Source organism: Hemitrygon akajei, chromosome 3, assembly GCF_048418815.1.
Source record: "Hemitrygon akajei chromosome 3, sHemAka1.3, whole genome shotgun sequence".
NCBI lineage: Eukaryota > Metazoa > Chordata > Chondrichthyes > Myliobatiformes > Dasyatidae > Hemitrygon > Hemitrygon akajei.
In genome coordinates, this window is record NC_133126.1 from 15,595,428 (window position 1) to 15,614,796 (window position 19,369).

General features: G+C 42.9%; 1 protein-coding gene across 6 annotated transcripts in view; it reads right to left on the minus strand.

Moving 5' to 3' along the window:
* Nucleotides 1–3,550: 3,550 nt before the first annotated feature.
* LOC140724734 (uncharacterized) overlaps nt 3,551–19,369 on the minus strand; it is a 35,974-nt gene continuing 20,155 nt past the window's right edge. For 4 of the 6 annotated variants that reach the window (XM_073039234.1, XM_073039232.1, XM_073039231.1 and 1 more), the window contains 2 exons: nt 10,713–10,834; nt 3,551–6,306 (listed from right to left, as the gene is read on the minus strand). In XM_073039234.1, coding sequence (XP_072895335.1) covers nt 3,782–4,564 — 783 coding nt within the window. In that variant the 5' untranslated portion in view covers nt 4,565–6,306; nt 10,713–10,834 and the 3' untranslated portion in view covers nt 3,551–3,781. The remainder of the gene's footprint in view (nt 6,307–10,712; nt 10,835–19,369) is intronic. The other 2 variants (XM_073039237.1, XM_073039235.1) reach the window with 1 other exon arrangement.

Sequence of the window (19,369 nt, forward strand, 5' to 3'; positions counted from 1 at the left end):
TGCAATGCTAAGCCAAAATTGTGAATGCAGGATTGAAGGGTTATATTTGAATGCACAGTACACCCTATCCTCGTTATATGCGGGGGATACGTTCCTCCCAGTCAACGCATAGTATGAAAACACATAATGTGAATAATTATTTAAATGGAGAAAATAGGGGTGTGTTCTAGAGGGCTTCCTAAATATGCTTTATCTGTAATTTATTTACATTTTCATACTAATACGACACAAAAGCAGTACAGTACCACAAGGCCACATTTGTATTATATTTCATAAGTTTAAGGTAATAATGCAATAAATCAGGAAGTTAACATACTAGGGTGTACAGTACTCACCAACGGTGGCAGGTGTGTTTGCTCCGGGAGATGAGTGGTTGTTGTGGTGTTGGGCAGCTTTACATGGATGAGGTGGATGGTTGTGGGTCGTCAGGATCATCAAGCACAGAAAGGGGTGAAGGAAGACTCTCAGAACTGCCGGCAGCAGGAGATGACAACGGTTTGAAGAAAGCGGTGAGGGTTGTTTGCTTGGCAGCATTTTGCCTTTCAGCATAAATTTGCTTGTAGGGAAGGGTTGATGGCAGGGAATGACTGAAATGCTGACTCCGTTCTAAATTTGGGTCCATGTCCATTGCCATTTGTGCCAAGTGTTCCGACTTCCACCATTCCCTCACTGTTGGTAAACTCCTGGGATTCTCAAAATTGTCTGTTGCTTGCAGCATCTGAGAGATAGTTCGCCATAAAAAAAAACGCCTTGAATGTAGATCACACCTTGGGTCGAGTGGTTGAATCAACGATGTTGTGTTAGGCGGCAGGAAACTCACTGTTGTGTTAAGATGAATGCTGTCCAAATGTTTAGGATGGGCTAGCGCATTGTCAAGCAACAAAAGAACTTTAAAGGCAAGATTCTGTTCCTGACAGTAGCATCTCAGAACTGTATTACCTTCACTTAACGCCGCCCTGTTTATAATTTCCAACTTTTTTTCCAGTTCACTGCCGCTTGGCTGATGGCCCAGGAATTGACATCGGACACTTAGGAGGCATAGTTAAATATTTCAAGCACAAAATCACTGCACCGTAGGTAAAACCAACAGAAGTTTAAGAGCGCAAGAACGCACATCCACACCTTGCCAAAACCAATGTGAGACTGTGAGGCGTGTGCACGTGACTTGTATTGGTGGGAAAGCAGTGCTCCTCGCACTGTGAATTTTGGATGCATATAAGGAGACATTGATAGAAATAGGTTCCTCGCATAACTGAATCCACATTGTCTGAAGACGCATATAACAAGGATAGGGTGTATATGCAATAAGTAGATGATCTTTTAGCACAATGAGAAATTGACAGGTATGACTCATATAGTGTTGTGGTTATCCAAGGATACACGTTGTATCGATAGGACAGACAGGTGAAGAGAGGAGGTGGGGTGATCTTGTTGATAAAATGAAACCAAAATAAATTCTGGTTTGGGCGTTGTGTGATGAGAAGGGAGATTTCACTGAAACCTACCGAATGTTGAAAGGTCAAGATACACTGGACGTGGAGAGAAAGTTTCCAGTAGTGAAAATGTCTAGGACTGGAGGGCACAGCCTCTGCAAAAGAAATTCCTCCTCACCTCTGTTCTAAAGGGACATTAAAACACTTAGACCGTAAGACATAGGCGCAGAATTAGCTCATTTGGCCCACTGAGTCTGCTCCACCATTTAATCATGGTGATCCATTTCTCTCTCAGCCCCAATCTTCTGCCTTTTCCCCTATCCTTTCAGGCTCTGACCAATCAAGAATCAATCAACCTCTGCCTTAAATATACCCAATGAGTTGGCTTCTACAGTCACCTGTGGCAACAAATTCCACACATTCACCACTCTCTTGCTAAAGAAATTCCTCCTCATCTCTGTTCTAAATGGACATTCCTCTATTCTGAGGCTCTGTCCTCTAGTCTTAGACCCATAGGAAACATCCTCTCCACATCCACTCTATCGAGGCCTTTCACTATTCAATAAGTTTCAATGAGGTCCCCCTTCTTTCTTCCACAGGCATCAAACATTCCTCATATGATGAGCAATTCAATCTAGGAATAATTTTCATGAACCTCCTTTAAGCCCTCCCCAATGTCAGCACACTCTTTCTTAGATACACCCAAAACTGCTCACAATACTCCAAGTGAAGCCTCACCTGGTACTTTATAAAGCCTCATATTCTATTCATTTTATATTCTATTCCTTTCAAAATGATGCTAACTTCATATTTGCATTCCTCACCACCAACTCGACTTGTAAACTAACCTTCAGGGAATCCTGCACGAGGACGCCCAAATCCCTTTGCACCTCAGATTTTTTAATTTTCTCTCCATTTAGAAAATGGTCTTTTTTATTCCTTCTACCAAATGCATGACCATACACTTCCGGTCACTGTATTCCATCTGCCACTTTGCCCATTTTCCTAATCTGTCTTAAGTCCTGCTGTAGCTCTTCTGTTTCCTCAAAACTCCCTGCCCCTCCACCTATCTTTGTATTGTATGCAAACTTATCCACAAAGCAAGCCATCAATTCTTTCATTCAAATCATTGACATATAATGCAAAATGAAACAATTCGAAAACAGATACCTGTGGAACACTAGTTAACAGCAGCCAACCAGAAAAGCCTCTCTTAGTTCCCACTCCTTGCTTCCGGCCAATCAGTAAATGCTCTATCCATGCTAGTATCTTTCCTGTAATACCATGGGCTCTTAACTACTTAAGCAGCCTCATGTGTGGCACCTTGCAAAGGCTTCTGAAAATCTAAGTACACTACATCCACCAATTCTTCTTAGTCTGTCCTGCTGATTATTTCTTCAAAGTCATCCAACAGATTGTCAGGCAAGATTTCCCCTAAGGAAACCATGCTGACTACAGCCTATTTTATTGTGTGCCTATAAGTACCCCAAAACCTCATTCTTAACAAATGACTCCAACATCTACCCAACAACTCAGGTCAGACTAACTGGCCTGTAATTTCAAACAAGAGAAAATATGCAGAAGCTGTAAATCCAAGCAGCACACACAAAATACTGTAAGAACTCAGCAGGTCAGACAGTATCTATGGAAAAGAGTACAGTCAATGTTTTGGGCCAAAATCCTTCAGCAGGATCAATTTCCTGTCTTCTGCCTCTCTCCCTTCTTGAAGACTGGAATGACATTTGCAATTCTCTAGTCCTCCAGAACCATGCTAAAATTAATTGATTCTTGAAATATCATTACTAATGCCTTCACAATCTCTTCAGTCTCTTCCTTCACATCCCTGGGTTGTAGACTATCCGGTTCAGATGACTTCAGACCATAGAACCATAAAACATTACAGCACAGAAACAGGCCTTTTGGCCCTACTTGGCTGTGTCAAACCATTTTTCTGCCTAGTCCCACTGACCTGCGCCTGGCCCATATCCCTCCATACACCTCTGTTATGGACGGAAACTTATCCGACCAAGCAGGAACGTGGTATCAGAGAAAAATGTATCCGCGACAAGAATGAGACTGTACCCCGGATCACAGTATTACACTTGTTTATTGGTAAGGTAAAATATTAGCATAAATGACACTTTATTGCGGAAAGCGGCTTAGCTTAACTACCCACGGCTGTGCAACTGCCCTTTTCCCGATACAAGCAATACTTATCAACGTGTGGTTAATCCCACTCCCACACGACTCATACGGGGCCAGGAACAGGTGTGATGAAGCACCCACGCCAGCGAACGCGGTCTTCACCTGGGATGTTTCGTCCCCACCTGGGGTTCCTTCTGGTCTTGCTAGTTGTTGTCCTTCTCCACGGACTGCATATCGTCCTCTCCCAGTCTTACCCGCGCATCGCCCTCGGCCTGAGCATAGTCAGAATCAAAATCGTTTCCCTCCGCCTCATCCTGGGGGGTAGGATAAGTATACGTGGTGACCATTGCCGGCCGGACTTGGGCTTGGGCTGTATCCTCTCCCGGGCCAGGGCCCGGGAGAGGTGGATAAGATGGTTGGTCCGGATATCGGTTGTCATCATCATACCAGATATCACCATCCCAGGTATCAATGTCATCCCCTTTTGCTAACATTGCCCTTACTCGGGCGGGATCCGGGGACATAGATCCCTTTTGCTTATACAACTGGTGTTTCAGTTGGAGGGCCCTACATGCCAATTTGACCCCCGTTTCCTCCAGTTCAGAAGCCCGATTCTGACTGGTGCGCACTACTTCGCCCATCATAGCACACCTCTGTTGCATGGCTTCAACTTCCTCCCTTAATTCACCCAATTCCTTCTTCTTAGCAGATAATACTCCTGATTGATGCCTCAGGGCTGTGGCCAGCAGCCAAAAAGCATCCGTCAGGGACCCCTTTTGCTTCGGAAAATTCAGCTCTCGCAATAACCGTGCCACACTTTCCCCGATAGGGGTTTCCCGTGGTAGCAGGCGATCCTCCCAACTAAGAGGAGAGCCCAACTGAGACAATGTATTTGCCAGCATCCCGAACCCGGCCGAATTATCCGTCCAGCCGGGGATAAGGAACTGTTCGGGAGTGGCCTCCTTCTTGCGGCGGAACAAATTCATCCTGATACCCTGCTCGCAGCGCCAATTGTTATGGATGGAACTATCCGACCAAGCAGGACCGTGGTATCAGAGAAAATGTATCCGCGACAAGAATGAGACTGTACACCAGATCACAGTATTACACTTGTTTATTGGTAAGGTAAAATATTAGCATAAATGACACTTTATTGCGGAAAGCGGCTTAGCTTAACTACCCACGGCTGTGCAACTGCCCTTTTCCCGATACAAGCAATACTTATCAACGTGTGGGTAATCCCACTCCCACATGACTCATACGGGGCCAGGAACAGGTGTGATGAAGCACCCACGCCAGCGAACGCGGTCTTCACCTGGGATGTTTCGTCCCCACCTGGGGTTCCTTCTGGTCTTGCTAGTTGTTGTCCTTCTCCACGGACTGCATATCGTCCTCTCCCAGTCTTCTGCACCTCACAGCCCCTGGCCCCTTATATATATATCCCCCCACACTCTGCAAGTTCATGCTGACTTCTTAGAACAATGACATCCTGTTCAATGCCTCTACATGCCTACATGGACAAGGACATCCTGTACAATGCCTCTACATGCCTACATGGTACAGTTACCACAGGACAATATAGGACGCGTTGCGGTTGACGAGCTGGGACCGATTGCATTGTCACATTTCCTGGCCCGACGCCATCCGTTCTGCTACATTAACAACCCACTACCCCACCAAATACCACACGCTCAGTGGGTACTTATAGCAACCCATTAACCTCTCAAGTCCCACATTCTTTTCCTACAATACAACCTCTCATCCATGTACCTGTCCAAGACCTTTCAATTTCCTATGAATCTTCTCCCTAGTAATGGCAACTTAATTCTTCTGGTCCCAGACATTCTCAAACTTCCAGCATATTGCTAATGTCCACAGTAAATATTAATGCAAAATACTTATTAAGTTCATTCACCATTTCTGTGTCCCCCATTGCTACCTCTCCAGCATCATTTTCCAGTGGTCCAATATCTACTCTAGCCTCTCCTTTATGCTCTATATAAATTTGAATAAACTTTTCCTTGATTTTTAATTACCTTCTGTCAGTTTTTAAAAGCTTCCCAATCCTCTGATTTCCCACTAAGTTGTCAGCTGTGGTTGCATCAGCCTGCCTTGAGAATACTACTACTTCTTTGGGATTTAAAAATCCAGCACCTTCCAAACTGGTCCCAGAACTTCCAACCATTGCTGTTCTGCCATCGTCCCTGCTAGTGTTCCCTTCTAAATCAGTTTTGGCCATCTCCTCTCTCATGCCTCTGTAATTCCCCTCACTTTACTGTAATAATGATACATCTGACTTTAGCTTTTCTTCAAAATGCAGGGTGAATTCTATCATGTGATGATCACAGGGCCCCCAAGGGCTCTTATACCTTAAGCTCTCTAATCAATTCTGGTTCATTTCTCTACACCCAACTTGTCTACATTAAATCCATCTGCTTTTTCAGCTGGCCCAGATCCCCCTGAAGCTCTGACAGCCTTCCACACTGAATACTACACCCCCAATAATGGTGTAATCCACAAACTTGCTGATCTAGTTTACCACATTATCATCCAGATCATTGATATAGATGACAAGCAACAATGGGCCCAGCACCAATTCCTGGAGCACATCACTAGTCACAGGATTCCAGTTAGAGAGGCAACTATCTACTACCACAAACAAGAGAAAATCTGTAGATGTTGGAAATCCAAGCAACACGCTGGAGGAATTCAGCAGGTCAGGGAGCATCTATGGTAAAGAGCACAGTCAACGTTTTGGGCCGAGACCTTTCAGCAGGACAATAAACCTGACTTTGATCATAATCGTTCAGAACATTTAGGGCTGGGCAACAACTGGCTTTGGTGAAATCCACAGCAATATCTAAAAAGACTGGAATGTGTTGTGGCATACTAACTCCTTTTCCAAACACTTTTTAAATATATTATGGGATCCTGCCACTACCCTGCTTTCGGAGAGTCAGTTGTGACAGACCTATCATAAATTATCTAAAGAGGAGCTGAGAAATCAGCTATGATCTTACTGAATGGTTTGAAGAGCTTGATGGCCTGTTCCTGCTCCTTTTTTTGTATTTTTGTTTTTGTCTCTAATCCTTCTACCAATTATGTCATGTCTATGCCCATAACTTTTGTCAAATGTTCAGGTAAGCTTGGGTTTAAAGTTTCCGTAGCACTGCAGTTGAATTTAGCTTCTTCGCCAGTAGAGGGTGCTGCCCTCCTGCATAATCCAGAAGAAATCTCTTAACAATTCAATACCTGTCAAGACCAATGACGTGGGTAGGATGACTGTGTAGGGAGTTCAGGGAGTTAGGTGCGAAGCTGAAGAGCAGGACCTCCAGGGTAACAATTTCAGGATTGTTACCTGTGCCACGTGCGAGTAAGGCAAGGATCAGAAAGATTATAAAGATTAATACGTGGCTGAGAGGATGGTGCAGGAGGGAGGGCTTCAGGTTTGTAGATAACTGGGCTTTGTTCCAGGGAAGGTGGGATCTGTTCCGAAGGGACGGTTTACACCTGAACTGGAGTGGTACCAACATTCTTGCAGGGAAGTTTGCCAGTGCTTCTTGGGGGGGGGGGGGGGGTTTAAACTAAATTTGCAGGGGGTGGGGATCCAGAATGTGAGAGAGGATAGCGAGAGGAAGAATAAAGGACAGGTGGGGACTACACGGTTCCGGAATATTAAGTGTGTAGTAGAGAAAGGTGAGGCGGAACAAGTGATAAGGAGGACACATGTACAGAGGGATGGTCTGACGGAACATGGAGTTAAATGTATTGAAAGAATAAGTAAATTTAAGAAGGACAACAAAATTCTAGGGGCGTATAGCCCGATGGGAATTCGGGGAGCTGGGTTAAGCACAATAGGCAGCGATTCAAACAGAGAGAGGAGAAATGGGCTTAAAAATTCTATATCTGAATGCACGAAGTGTCAGAAATAAGGCAGATGAGCTTGAAGCCCAGGTGCGAATGGGTAACTATGAAGTTATTGGGATAACTGAGACATGGCTGCAGGGAGATCAGACCTGGGAAATGAATATACAAGGGTATACGTGCTATCGTAGGGACAGAAATGTGGGCAGAGGGGGTGGGGTGGCCCTGTTGGTGAGGAATGAGATTCAGTCCTTTGCAAGGGGGGGACATAGGGTCAGGAGAAGTAGAGTCTGTGTGGATAGAACTGAGGAACAGTAAGGGTAAAAGGACCCAAATGGGTGTTGTCTACAGGCCACCAAACTGTAGCATGGATATTGGGTGCAAGTTGAATAGGGAGTTAACATTGGCATGTGGCAAAGGTAATGTCGCAGTAGTTATGGGGGATTTCAACACGCAGGTGAACTGGGAGAATCAGGTTGGTGCTGGACCACAGGATAGGGAGTTTGTAGAGTGCCTACGGGATGCATTCTTATCATAATATGATAAGTTTTTATCTGCAATTTGAGAAGGATAAGGGCAGCTCGGAGGTGTCAGTGTTGCAGTTGAACAGGGGAAACGATGGAGCCATGAGGGAGGAGCTGGCCAAAGTTGACTGGACGGATAGCCTAGCAGAAAAGACAGTGGAACAGCAATGGCAGGTATTCTTGGGAATAATGCACAAGGTGCAAAATCAGTTCATCCCCCAGAGAAGGAAGGATTCAAAGGGGGGAAAGGGGCCACAGTGGTTGACAAAGGAAGTCAGAGATTGCATAGCATTAAAAAAAAGGAAGTATGACAGAGCTAAGGTGAGTGGGAGGACGGATGAGTGGGAAGTTTTTAAGGAACAACAGAACTTAACTAAAAAGGCAATACGGGGAGAAAAAATGAGGTACGAACGCAAGCTAGCCAGGAATATAAAGGAAGATAGCAAAAGCTTTTTTAGGTATGTGAAGAGAAAGAAGATAGTTAAGAACAATGTTGGGCCCTTGAAGAATGAATTGGGTGAAATTGTTATGGGAAACAGAGAAATGGCAGAAGAATTTAATGAGTACTTTAGATCTGTTTTCACTAAGGAAGACGCAAGCAATCTCCCAGATGTATGGATGGGCCAAGGACATAGGGTAACAGAGGAAATGAAACAGATTGACATTAGGAAGGAAACGGTGATGAGAAGACTGATGGGACTGAAGGCTGACAAATCCCCAGGTCCGGATGGTCTGCATCCTAGGGTACTAAAGGAGGTGGCCCTGGAAATTGCGGATGCATTGGTAATCATTTTCCAATGTTCCTTAGATTCAGGATCAGTTCCTGAGGATTGGAGAATGGCTAATGTTATCCCACTTTTTAAGAAAGGAGGGAGGGAGAAAACAGAGAACTATCAACCTGTCAGCCTGACATCGGTGGTGGGGAAGATGCTAGAGTCCATTATTAAGGATGAAATAGTGGCATATCTAGATTCAGTGATAGGATTGGGCCGAGCCAGCATGGATTTACCAAGGGTAAATCATGCTTAACTAATCTGTTGGAGTTTTTCGAGGATGTAACCAGGAAGTTAGACGGGGAGATCCAGTGGATGTAGTGTACCTCAATTTTCAGAAGGCATTTGATAAGGTCCCACATAGGAGATTGGTGGGTAAAATCAAAGCTCAGGGCATCGGGGGGAAGACATTGACATGGATAGAAAACTGGTTGGCAGATAGAAAGCAAAGGGTAGCGGTGAATGGGTGTTTCTCGGAATGGCAGGTGGTGACTAGTGGGGTGCCACAGGGCTCGGTATTGGGACCACAGCTGTTTACAATTTACGTCAACGATTTGGATGAAGGCATTTAAAATAACATCAGCAAATTTGCTGATGATACTAAGCTGGGTGGCAGGGTGACATGTGATGAGGATGTTAGGAGAATTCAGGGTGACTTGGATAGGCTGGGTGAGTGGGCAGATACTTGGCAGATGGCGTTTAATGTGAATAAGTGTGAGGTTATCCACTTATCCAGTAAGAACAGGAAGGCAGATTATTATCTGAACGGTGTAGAGTTAGGTAAGGGAAAAATACAAAGAGATCTAGGAGTCCTTGTTCATCAGTCACTGAAGGTGAATGAGCAAGTGCAGCAGGCAGTGAAGAAGGCTAATGGAATGTTGGCCTTTATTACAAAGGGAATTGAGTACAAGAGCAAGGAAATCCTCTTGCATTTGTACAGAGCCCTGGTGAGACCACACCTGGAGTATTGTGTACAGTTTTGGTCTCCAGGGTTAAGGAAGGACATCCTGGCTGTAGAGGAAGTGCAGCGTAGATTCACGAGGTTAATTCCTGGGATGTCCGGACAGTCTTACACAGAGAGGTTAGAGAGACTGGGCTTGTACACGCTGGAATTAAGGAGATTGAGAGGGGATCTGATTGAAACATATAAGATTATTAAGGGATTGGACAAGATAGAGGCAGGAAATATGTTCCAGATGCTGGGAGAGTCCAGTACCAGAGGGCATGGTTTGAGAATAAGGGGTAGGTCATTTAGGACAGATTAAAGGAAAAACTTCTTCTCCCAGAGAGTTGTGGGGGTCTGGAATGCACTGCCTCGGAAGGTAGTGGAGGCCAATTCTCTGGATGCTTTCAAGAAGGAGCTAGATAGGTATCTTATGGATAGGGGAATCAAGGGATATGGGGACAAGGCAGGAACCGGGTATTGATAGTAGTTGATCAGCCATGATCTCAAAATGGCGGTGCAGGCTCGAAGGGCCGAATGGTCTACTTCTGCACCTATTGTCTATTATCTATAAGATCATAAGACACAGGAATAAAATTAAGCCATTCAGTCCACAAGTCTGCTCCATAATATATTGACTCTGCTGGTTCTCAAACCCATCTTTGAATTACTTGGTCACAGATGGGTATAAGTTTAACATGAGATTCATTGCACTACAAATCCCACAGTTCCCCTCCCTGACTAACCTGCAGGCCTGTAATAGAAACAGAAACATGTGGATGGAAGATTTACAAATATAGAGCCTTTCACGTCAATTACAAGCTGTGCAATGTGTCAATGAAGTACTGAAGTGTTGAAAATTTTTGTCCCCCACCATTTCCCACAAACAGCACTACCTTATGTGTACAGATAACATTGGTTGTGGGTTAACTACTGGCCAGGTCCCTGGGGATCAGCCACCTGCTCTCCTTGAAAGCCGTGGGATTTTTATCACCCCAGCGGAAATAACAGTGTAGGTCTAACATCTTACCTGAAAGACAGCTACTGTACTCCTTCAGTCCTGAAGCACCAGCTGAGATCTCAACCTTTTTCTGTCCTTGGCTATTGTACCATACTCCAGTGCATTTTCAAAGTAGTAGAAATGATCAAAAGCTATTAAAATCAAAGCAAATGTAATTTAAAGTTTATTACGGCAATTTATGTTTAATAATTTCAAAAGGAAATTTATTTTCTAAATTCACATTCGGCTCCCAATTGCCTAGAAATGAAGGATTTCATGTTCACCAGTTCTACCTTTTCAGCTATTTACATGTTTAAATACAAATACTTGCCAAATATGGAGTAACCAAAATAGTTTAACAAAATGTCAGTGTTCAATTATTCCCCTTTTGGTAAACAATCTTCCAATTTAAGATGGCACTGGTGAATCTCTGACTTCTGGCTGCTGGCTAACAAAACAAGATAACTAAATACTTGTTAATCACTCTTTCCCTGGTAAACGATCATCCTAAACAAAGTCTGTAACTTTCCTTTGGACTTGGATGCGATATGATGTGACCAAACTGAGGTGAGGCGAGGTTGTGGCTCCAATGCCGCAACAAGGAAGACCCAAAGTTCGATCAATTTAAGCGCCAGGACGAGTCAGAAAGGGTGGGTGCAGGCTGAATCAAGGTGACAGGATCCAAGGCCCAGAGTGTATCAAAGTGACTGGTTGCAATGTTTGGACGATTTGAGCGATGGGTCAGGTTGAAAAGGTCAGGGTGTCAGGACTGGAGGCGAGGGTTGAGCTGGTTCAGTTCCATTCTGTGCTGAACTAAGGATCAATGGATAGACTCTGTGGACTTCTGTTCAGAGCACTATATGCTTGCGTTTAGTGTTTGCATGGTTTATTTTTCTCTCTCTGCACATTCAGTGTCTGACAGCATACTATTTTATGGTTTTTTGGGGGGGGGTTCTGTGTTTTGTGGAGGCAAATCTCAAGTTGTATAATGTATACATACTTTGATAATAAATTTACTTTGAACTTTGATCATTTCTGAGATTGATCCAAAATTGAAAAGCAGCGCCCCCTGCTGGTTGGAACGTGGAACAGCACAGCACAGCAGAAGAACAGGCCCTTCAGCCCACAATTTTCAAAGTTAAAAGTAAATTTATTATAACGTCACCATATACAACCCTGAGATTCTTTTCTTGCGGGCATTCACACTAACTACAAGGAACGCAATGAATGAAGGACCACACACCCAACAGGATGGACAACAACCAATGTGCAAAAATGAACAAACTGTGCAAATTCAAAATGAAATAAGAAGACCACAAGACTAGGAGCAGTATTAGGCCATCAAGTCTGCTCCACCATTCCATCATGGCTGATTTATTATCCCTCTCAACCCCATTCTCCTGCCTTCTTCCCGCAACCTTTAAACACCCTGACCAATCGATAACCTATCAATCTCTGCTTTAAGTATAAAAATAAATAATTAAGTGTAACTCTTGCTTCGGCTAGCAGCTTAACATAGGGGATGATAGCCCCCCACTGACCTGGCCAAACTTAAATCTCGTTTGGGTGGATGCTGCGTGACGTGTCCTGTTACAAATCAGTATCATGAGATAGCAGACAGTACACAATATGCAATTAAACAATTGAGCTTTAGAATTCTTAATTTGACTATATGGTTGGTAAAGAAAAAGGGCCCATCCTCATTAAACAGTCTAATGTGCAAATGTTGGAGCTCACTGAGAAGGCCGCTTATCCACCATCGACCCCCTCCGATCGTCGCTGACCTTCGGACTCTTGCTCCAAGTGCATTCCGTCCGACGTCTACCAATTCTCTCTATTCACGTCTTCTCTCATTTCCCCCGGGGAAAAGAACCACAAATTCCTAGTTCCCAGACACACAAGAAAGAACAACATCCCGCACACTGGCTAGCATGCCCCGTTATCTCTAGTCATAACCCAAACATTGCTGCTACAGAGAAACCATTACCTCAGCAGTGGAACATTACAGAGAAGCCATTACGTTAGCAGTGAAACCTTACAGTGTGTTACATAAACAATAAATATCAAGAACATGGGATGAAGAGTCTCTGAAGAGTTGTGGAAATGAGTTCAAGAGCCTGATTGTTGAGGGGTAATAAGACATACGAGCAGAATTAGGTCATTCAGCCCCTCGAGTCAACTCCACTATGTCTTATTGTAATTGATCCTGAACCCAGTGGCGCTGGTCCGGAGGCACCTGTACCTTCTTCCTGCTGACAGCAGTGAGGAGAGAGCATGGCTGCTGTGGTGGGCGACCTTGATGATGGATGATGCTTTCCTGTGATATAGATGTGCTCAATGATGGGCTTTTTGTAGGCTTTTGCATACAAAGGTATCAATGTTTCCATACCAGGCTGTCATGCAGTCAGTCAATATACTCTCCACCACACATCTAAATAAGTTTGTCAAAGTTTTAGATAACATGCTGAATCTTCGCAAACTTCCAAAAAAAAAAAGTAGAAGCACTGCCATGCTTTCTTCCTAATGGAAAGTAATTATGAGCTGGACTGAGAACAGATCCACTTGAAATAATAAAACAGAAGTATTTAAAGTTGCTGACCCTCTCCACCTCTGATCTCCTGATGAGGACAGGCTCATGGATCTCCAGTTTCCCTCTCCTGAAGTCAACAATCAGCTTCTTGCTTTTGCTGACATTGAGTGAGAGGCTCTTGTTGTGGCACCACTCAGCCAGATCTTGAATCCTCCTCCTATACGCTAATTGTCACCAGCTTTGATTCAGCCAATGAGAGTGGTGTCATTGGCAAAATTAAATATGGCATCATAGTTGTGCTTAGCCTCATAGTCTTGAAGTATAAAGTCAGTAGAGAATGATAAGATGGACGCTTGACCTTACAATCTATTTGTTATGTCTTTGCACCTTATTGTCTCTCTGCACTGTACATTCCCCATATGTTTAGCACTTTGTTCTGCATTGTGTTGTTTTCCCCCCGTATTACCTCAATGCACCATTGTGATGTAATCATCTGTAAGGATGACATGCAAGGCAAAGAATTTCACCGTTACTCAGCACTAATGCTCAGCAGCTCCTCTACTTCCTTAGGAGTCTGCAGAAGTTCAGCATGACATCTAAAACTTCGACAAACTTCTGTAGATGTGTGGTGGAGAGTATATTGACTGGCTGCATCACAGCCTGGTATGGAAACACCAATGCCCCTGACTGGAAAATCCTACAAAAAGTAGTGGATATTGGTCAATCCACCATTGTGCACATCTACATGAAACTGTCACGGGAAAGTAGCATCCATCATCAGGGAGGCCCACCACCCAGAACATGCTCTCTTCTCGCTTCTGCCATCAGGAAGAAGGTACAGGAGCCACTCAACTCACATTGCCAGATTCAGGAATGGTTATTACCCCTCAACCATCAGGCTCTTGAAATAAAGGGAAAAACTTCACTCAACTTCACATGCCCCAACATTGAAATGTTCCCACAACCAATGGACTTGTGTTCAAGGACTCTTCATCTCATGTTTTCAATATTTATTGCTTACTTATTTATTATTACTATTTCTTTATTTTTGTATTTTCAGTTTGTTGTGTTCTGCATTCTGGTTGAACGCCATAGTTGTGCGGTCTTTCACTGATTCTGTTATAGTTATTATTCTATAGATTTATTGAGTACGCCCACAAGAAAATGAACCTCATGTTTCTATATGGTGACATACATGTACTTTTGATAATAAATTTACTTTGAACTTTGAAATGACAATAATAAACCAATTTAGCTATGGTTAGTAAAGTAGTAAATGAGACAGTACTTACCAACCAATCACTAAATGCCTCCACCATCAGCCCCACAGTGCTTTCCAGACACTCAACACTCTGCATCAGAGAATATGTCTCCCACCTTAAGTGCATGTTTTCTAGTATTTAAATATTTTAACCCTGGGATAAAGGTACAACTACTATCCATGTCTCTAACAATCTCATCAAGTCTCCCTCCTCTTCTGCAACTGCAGAGAAAACATCCCAAGTTTGTTCAACCTCTCCTCATAGCACACACCCTCTAATCCAGGCAGCATCTTGGTAAACCTGTCCAAAGCCTCAACACATTGGTTGGGTTGAGTTGTTCTCCAATCTTGGCAACTTACTTGCAAGTAAATTGTCAAGATCGGAGAATAGTTCAACCCAACCATCAACCACTCGAGCTACACATTTTCCAAGTTATTTCCTCTACACATTTCCTGTAATGGGGCGGTCAGAACTGAGTGCAATACTTCAGATGCAGCCTAGTTATAGTTTTATAAAGACAAAGTAACTTCATGATTCTTGAACTCAGTGATTGACTAATAAAAGCAAGCATACAGTTTGTAATGAAAATATTTTACAATTGTAATTTGTTCTTTTTGTGATTCAGATGTATCCATAAACAAAGGAGCCACTGTACGCATATTAAAGGTTATAAGAAAATACATTAGTTATACGAAAAATAAACTATAGTAAGAAAGAAAAATGCTTAATAAACTTGAAGAGGCAAAATAGTACTCATCAACCAATTACTAAACTACTTGACACAATATACTGCTGGAGCGAACCACAATTGTCTGACAGCTTTTCCAATCTCGCTCTCTCACCCCTCCTTTCAATATCCTCATCTCTGTTTCCAGCTCTTAGCATTAGTCCCGATCCAGCCTAACAGGAGATTCCCATTTTGCACAAAAGGCTGTTTCTTTTATACACTTGAAGACCCCTTACTCTAACACTTTTCCAGACATTTTTCACCATCATCTACTCTCAAGGCGGTAGACTCGTACTCACACTAAGTTCTCAAAACGTTGATGTGGCCTGGTTCCCCTGTTCTTTCTCAAAACATTCCCACTTTAGAGACCAACGCCATTTTGTATTACAAACTTCCATTTTGTTTTGCACATTTTACCATGCCTTTTTTGACTCAAATTTAACTCTTTCCTTTCACCTACCCTATCAAGTTGTGCAGCCACCTACAGGGAGCTATGAAGTTGGACTTTGGTACTGTTATTCTTACTTTCCTTCTTGAACAATGGAAGGACATTAGTTGAGGCTAGAGAGGACACTAACATCTTGGTCAAGACTAGCAATCTGATTCTTGTCTGGTTTAAATCCTGGAACCCCCTCCCAAATAGAACCATGGCAGCACTTTCATCAGAAGACTGCAGCATTTCAAGGAGATGGCTCACCACCAGCTTCTCAGTATTGATTAGGGATGGGAAATAATTTCTAACCTCACCAATGATGCCCAGGTGCTAAAAATAAATTAAATCAATGGCCTCAGTAAGTTATTTGGATTTGGATAGAGGCATACAAGCAATACAAAAACTTCAGGAGGTCAAAGTAAAATGGTGACAGATATAACTGACCAAAGGAAAAACACAAAGGATTTTGTGGGGCACAATAGTGTAGTGGTTAGCACAATGCTTTACAGTACCAATGACCCGGGTTCAATTGCTGCTGCTGTCTGTAAGGAGTTTGTACATTCTCCCTGTGACCATGTGGGTTTCCTCCAGGTGCTCCAGTTTCCTCCTGTTGTCCAAAGATGTACAGGTTGGTAGGTTAATTGGTCATTGTAAATTGTCCCATGATTAGGCTAGGAGGTACATATTTTTGAAAAGGCATAGAAAGGTGTTGATGATCAGAGACTAAGGATTTCAAATACAAAATTGCCTGTAATTACAACTGTAGTTAATTAAGCAATAAATCAACACATGGTTTCAAAAAAAAGGGGTTCAAAAAAATCATACAAAAATAAAAAGTATTGACACATTTGGATACGACTGTGAGTACCGCCCTGTTTAGGATGATTTATACCACTACAGGTAGATATTCACTGTCCAGAGCCAGGAGGGTGGGTGGGGGGAGGCTTTCATTTTTGCTGAGCTTAACTTTCTAAACACAGCAGAGATTAAGGGGTTGTTTTTGAGCAAGATAAAGTTCCAACCAATATTTTTTATACAGCGTCTTGTCGTAAAGAGGGCATATAATAGAGCAAAAATTAGTGGGAAGTTAGAGGATTGGAAAGCTTTTAAAAATCAACAGAAGGCAACTAAAAAAGTCATTAAGGTAAAGATGGAATACAAAAGAAGCTAGCCAATAATATTAAAGATACCAAAAGTTTCTTCAGATACATAAAGCGTAAAAGAGAAGGAAGAGTCGATATTGGATCACGGGAAAATGATGCTGGAAAAGTAGTAATTGGGGACAACAAAATGACAGATAAACTGGATAGCATTTTGCAACAATCTTCGCTGTGGAAGACCCTAGCAGTATGGTGGAAGTTCCAGGTGTCAGAGGTCATGAAGTGTGTGAAGTTACCACAACTAGAGAGAAGGTTCTTGGGAAATTGGAATACCTGAAGATGGGTAAGTCACCTGGACCAGTTGGCATACACCCCAGAGTTCTGAAAGAGGTGGCTGAAGAGATTGCGGAGGCATTAGTAACGACCTTTCAAGAATCTGGGATTGCTCTGGAAGACTGGAAAATTGCAAATATCACTCCAAGAAGGGGGAGAGGCAGAAGAAAGGAAACTATAGACCATTAAGTCTGACCTCAGTGGTTGGGAAGATGTTGGAGTCAGTTATTAAGGAGAGGTCTCGGGGTTCTGGGAGGCACATGATAAAATAGGCCATAGTCAGCATAGTTTCCTCACAGGAAAATCTTGCCCGACAAATCTGTTGGGATTCTTTCAAGAAATAACAAGCAGAATGGACAAAGGAGAATTGGTTGATGTTTTGTATTTGGATTTTCAGAAGGCCTTTGACAAGGTGCTACACGAGTCTGCTTAACAAGCTACGAGCCCATGGTATTACAGGAAAGATTCTAGCATGGATGAAGCAGTGGCTGATTGGTAGGAGGAAAACACTGGGAATAAAGGGAACCTTTTCCTGCTGGTGATAAGTGGTGTTTCACAGGGGCCTATGTTGGGTGTGATTCTTTTTACATTATATATCAATGATTTGGATGATGGAATTGGCGGCTTTGTTGCAAAGTTTGCAGACGATATGAAAATAGGTGGAGGGACAGGTAGTTTTGAGGAAGTAGAGAGGCTACAGAAGGACTTAAGACAAATTAGGAGAATGGGCAAGGAAATGGCAGATGGAATACAGTGTTGGAAAGTGTATGATCATGCACTTTGGTAGAAGAAATAAAAGCATAAACTATTTTGTAAAGGGAAGGAAATTCAAAAATCCGAGGAGCAAAGGAACTCAGAGTTCTCGTGCAGGATTTCCTAAAGGTCAATTTGCAGGTTGAGTCCGTGGTGAGGAAGGCAAATGCAATGTTAACATTCATTTCAACAGGACTAGAATATTAAAGCAAGGATATAACGTTGAGACTTTATAAAGCACGAGCCTCACTTGGAGTATTGAGAGTAGTTTTGGGCCCCATATCTTAGAAAGGATATACAGACACTGGAGAGGGTTCAGTGGAGGTTCATGAAAATGATTCAGGGATTAAATGGTTTGTCACATGAAGAGTGTTTGATGGCTCTGGGCCTGTATTTACTAGAATTCAGAAGAATGGTGGGAGAGTCTAAGAGCAGAGGGACACCCTCAGAATGGCGGGGCAACCATTTAAAACAGAGATCAGGAGGAATTTCTTTAGCCAAAGGGTGGTCAGTCTGTGGAATTCTTTGCCACAGGCAGCTGCGGAGGCCAAGTATTCATGCATATTTAAGGCAGAGGTTGACAGATTCTTCATTGGTCTGGCCATGAAGGGTGGTGGGGAGACTGGGGCTGAGAGGGAAATGGATCAGCCATGATGAAATAGCAGAGCAGACTTAATGGGCCAAATGGTCTAATTTTGCTCCTATATCTTATGGCTATGGTCTTATGGAGGCTTCAGTTTTTAATGTAAATGTCAAGCAATCAGTTTGAAGTCAAAAGGACAGCTTTATAAACAAACACACTTTCTGTAGAACACAGGGTGCTGGCTCTCAGCACCTGGACTGACTTCTCATGAATTTTAATGTAAAACTAGGGGATTATGCAATTGGGCTTGTTTCAAACCAGACAATGTGGCTAAGTTATTTAGTTCAAGGAGGCCAGATTGATACTATCACCTACCACATTAAAATAGCTGATCTGTTAATAGCTGGAAGGTTCTCATGCTTAAAGAGAGAATTATTCCCAGCATTATTTGTGGGAATCAGGAATTGTGTCCTCCAAAAGCTTTTAGACCATTTGTGTAAAAAGGTATCTGAAAAAAATCACGTGTGTGAAGACACCCAAATGGAGAAAAACTAGTATAAATGTGGAGAGCAGTCACACTTATTAGGAATGGTTAAGAGACATCAAGAACGACCCAAACATGGGATGAAGTAGAGTCATAGAAAAGTAAAACAGAGAAATAGGCCCTTCGGTTCATCTAGTTCATGCTGAAACCATTTAAATTGCCTACTCCCGTCAGCCTGCACCGGGACCACAGCCCTCCATACCCCTCCCATTCATGTACCTATCCAAACATTGAAATCGAGCTCACGTACACCATTGTGCTGGCAGCTTGTTACACACAAGTAGAACTCATTCCTCTGCCTTCCATTTCTGCATCAATTGTCTGTCTTTTTAGCTCATAGGAATTGTATCTGTGTTTTGAAAACACATTGGGTTTTAGAAATTATTTGTAATTTGGAAATCTTTTATGATAGAAATCCTCAG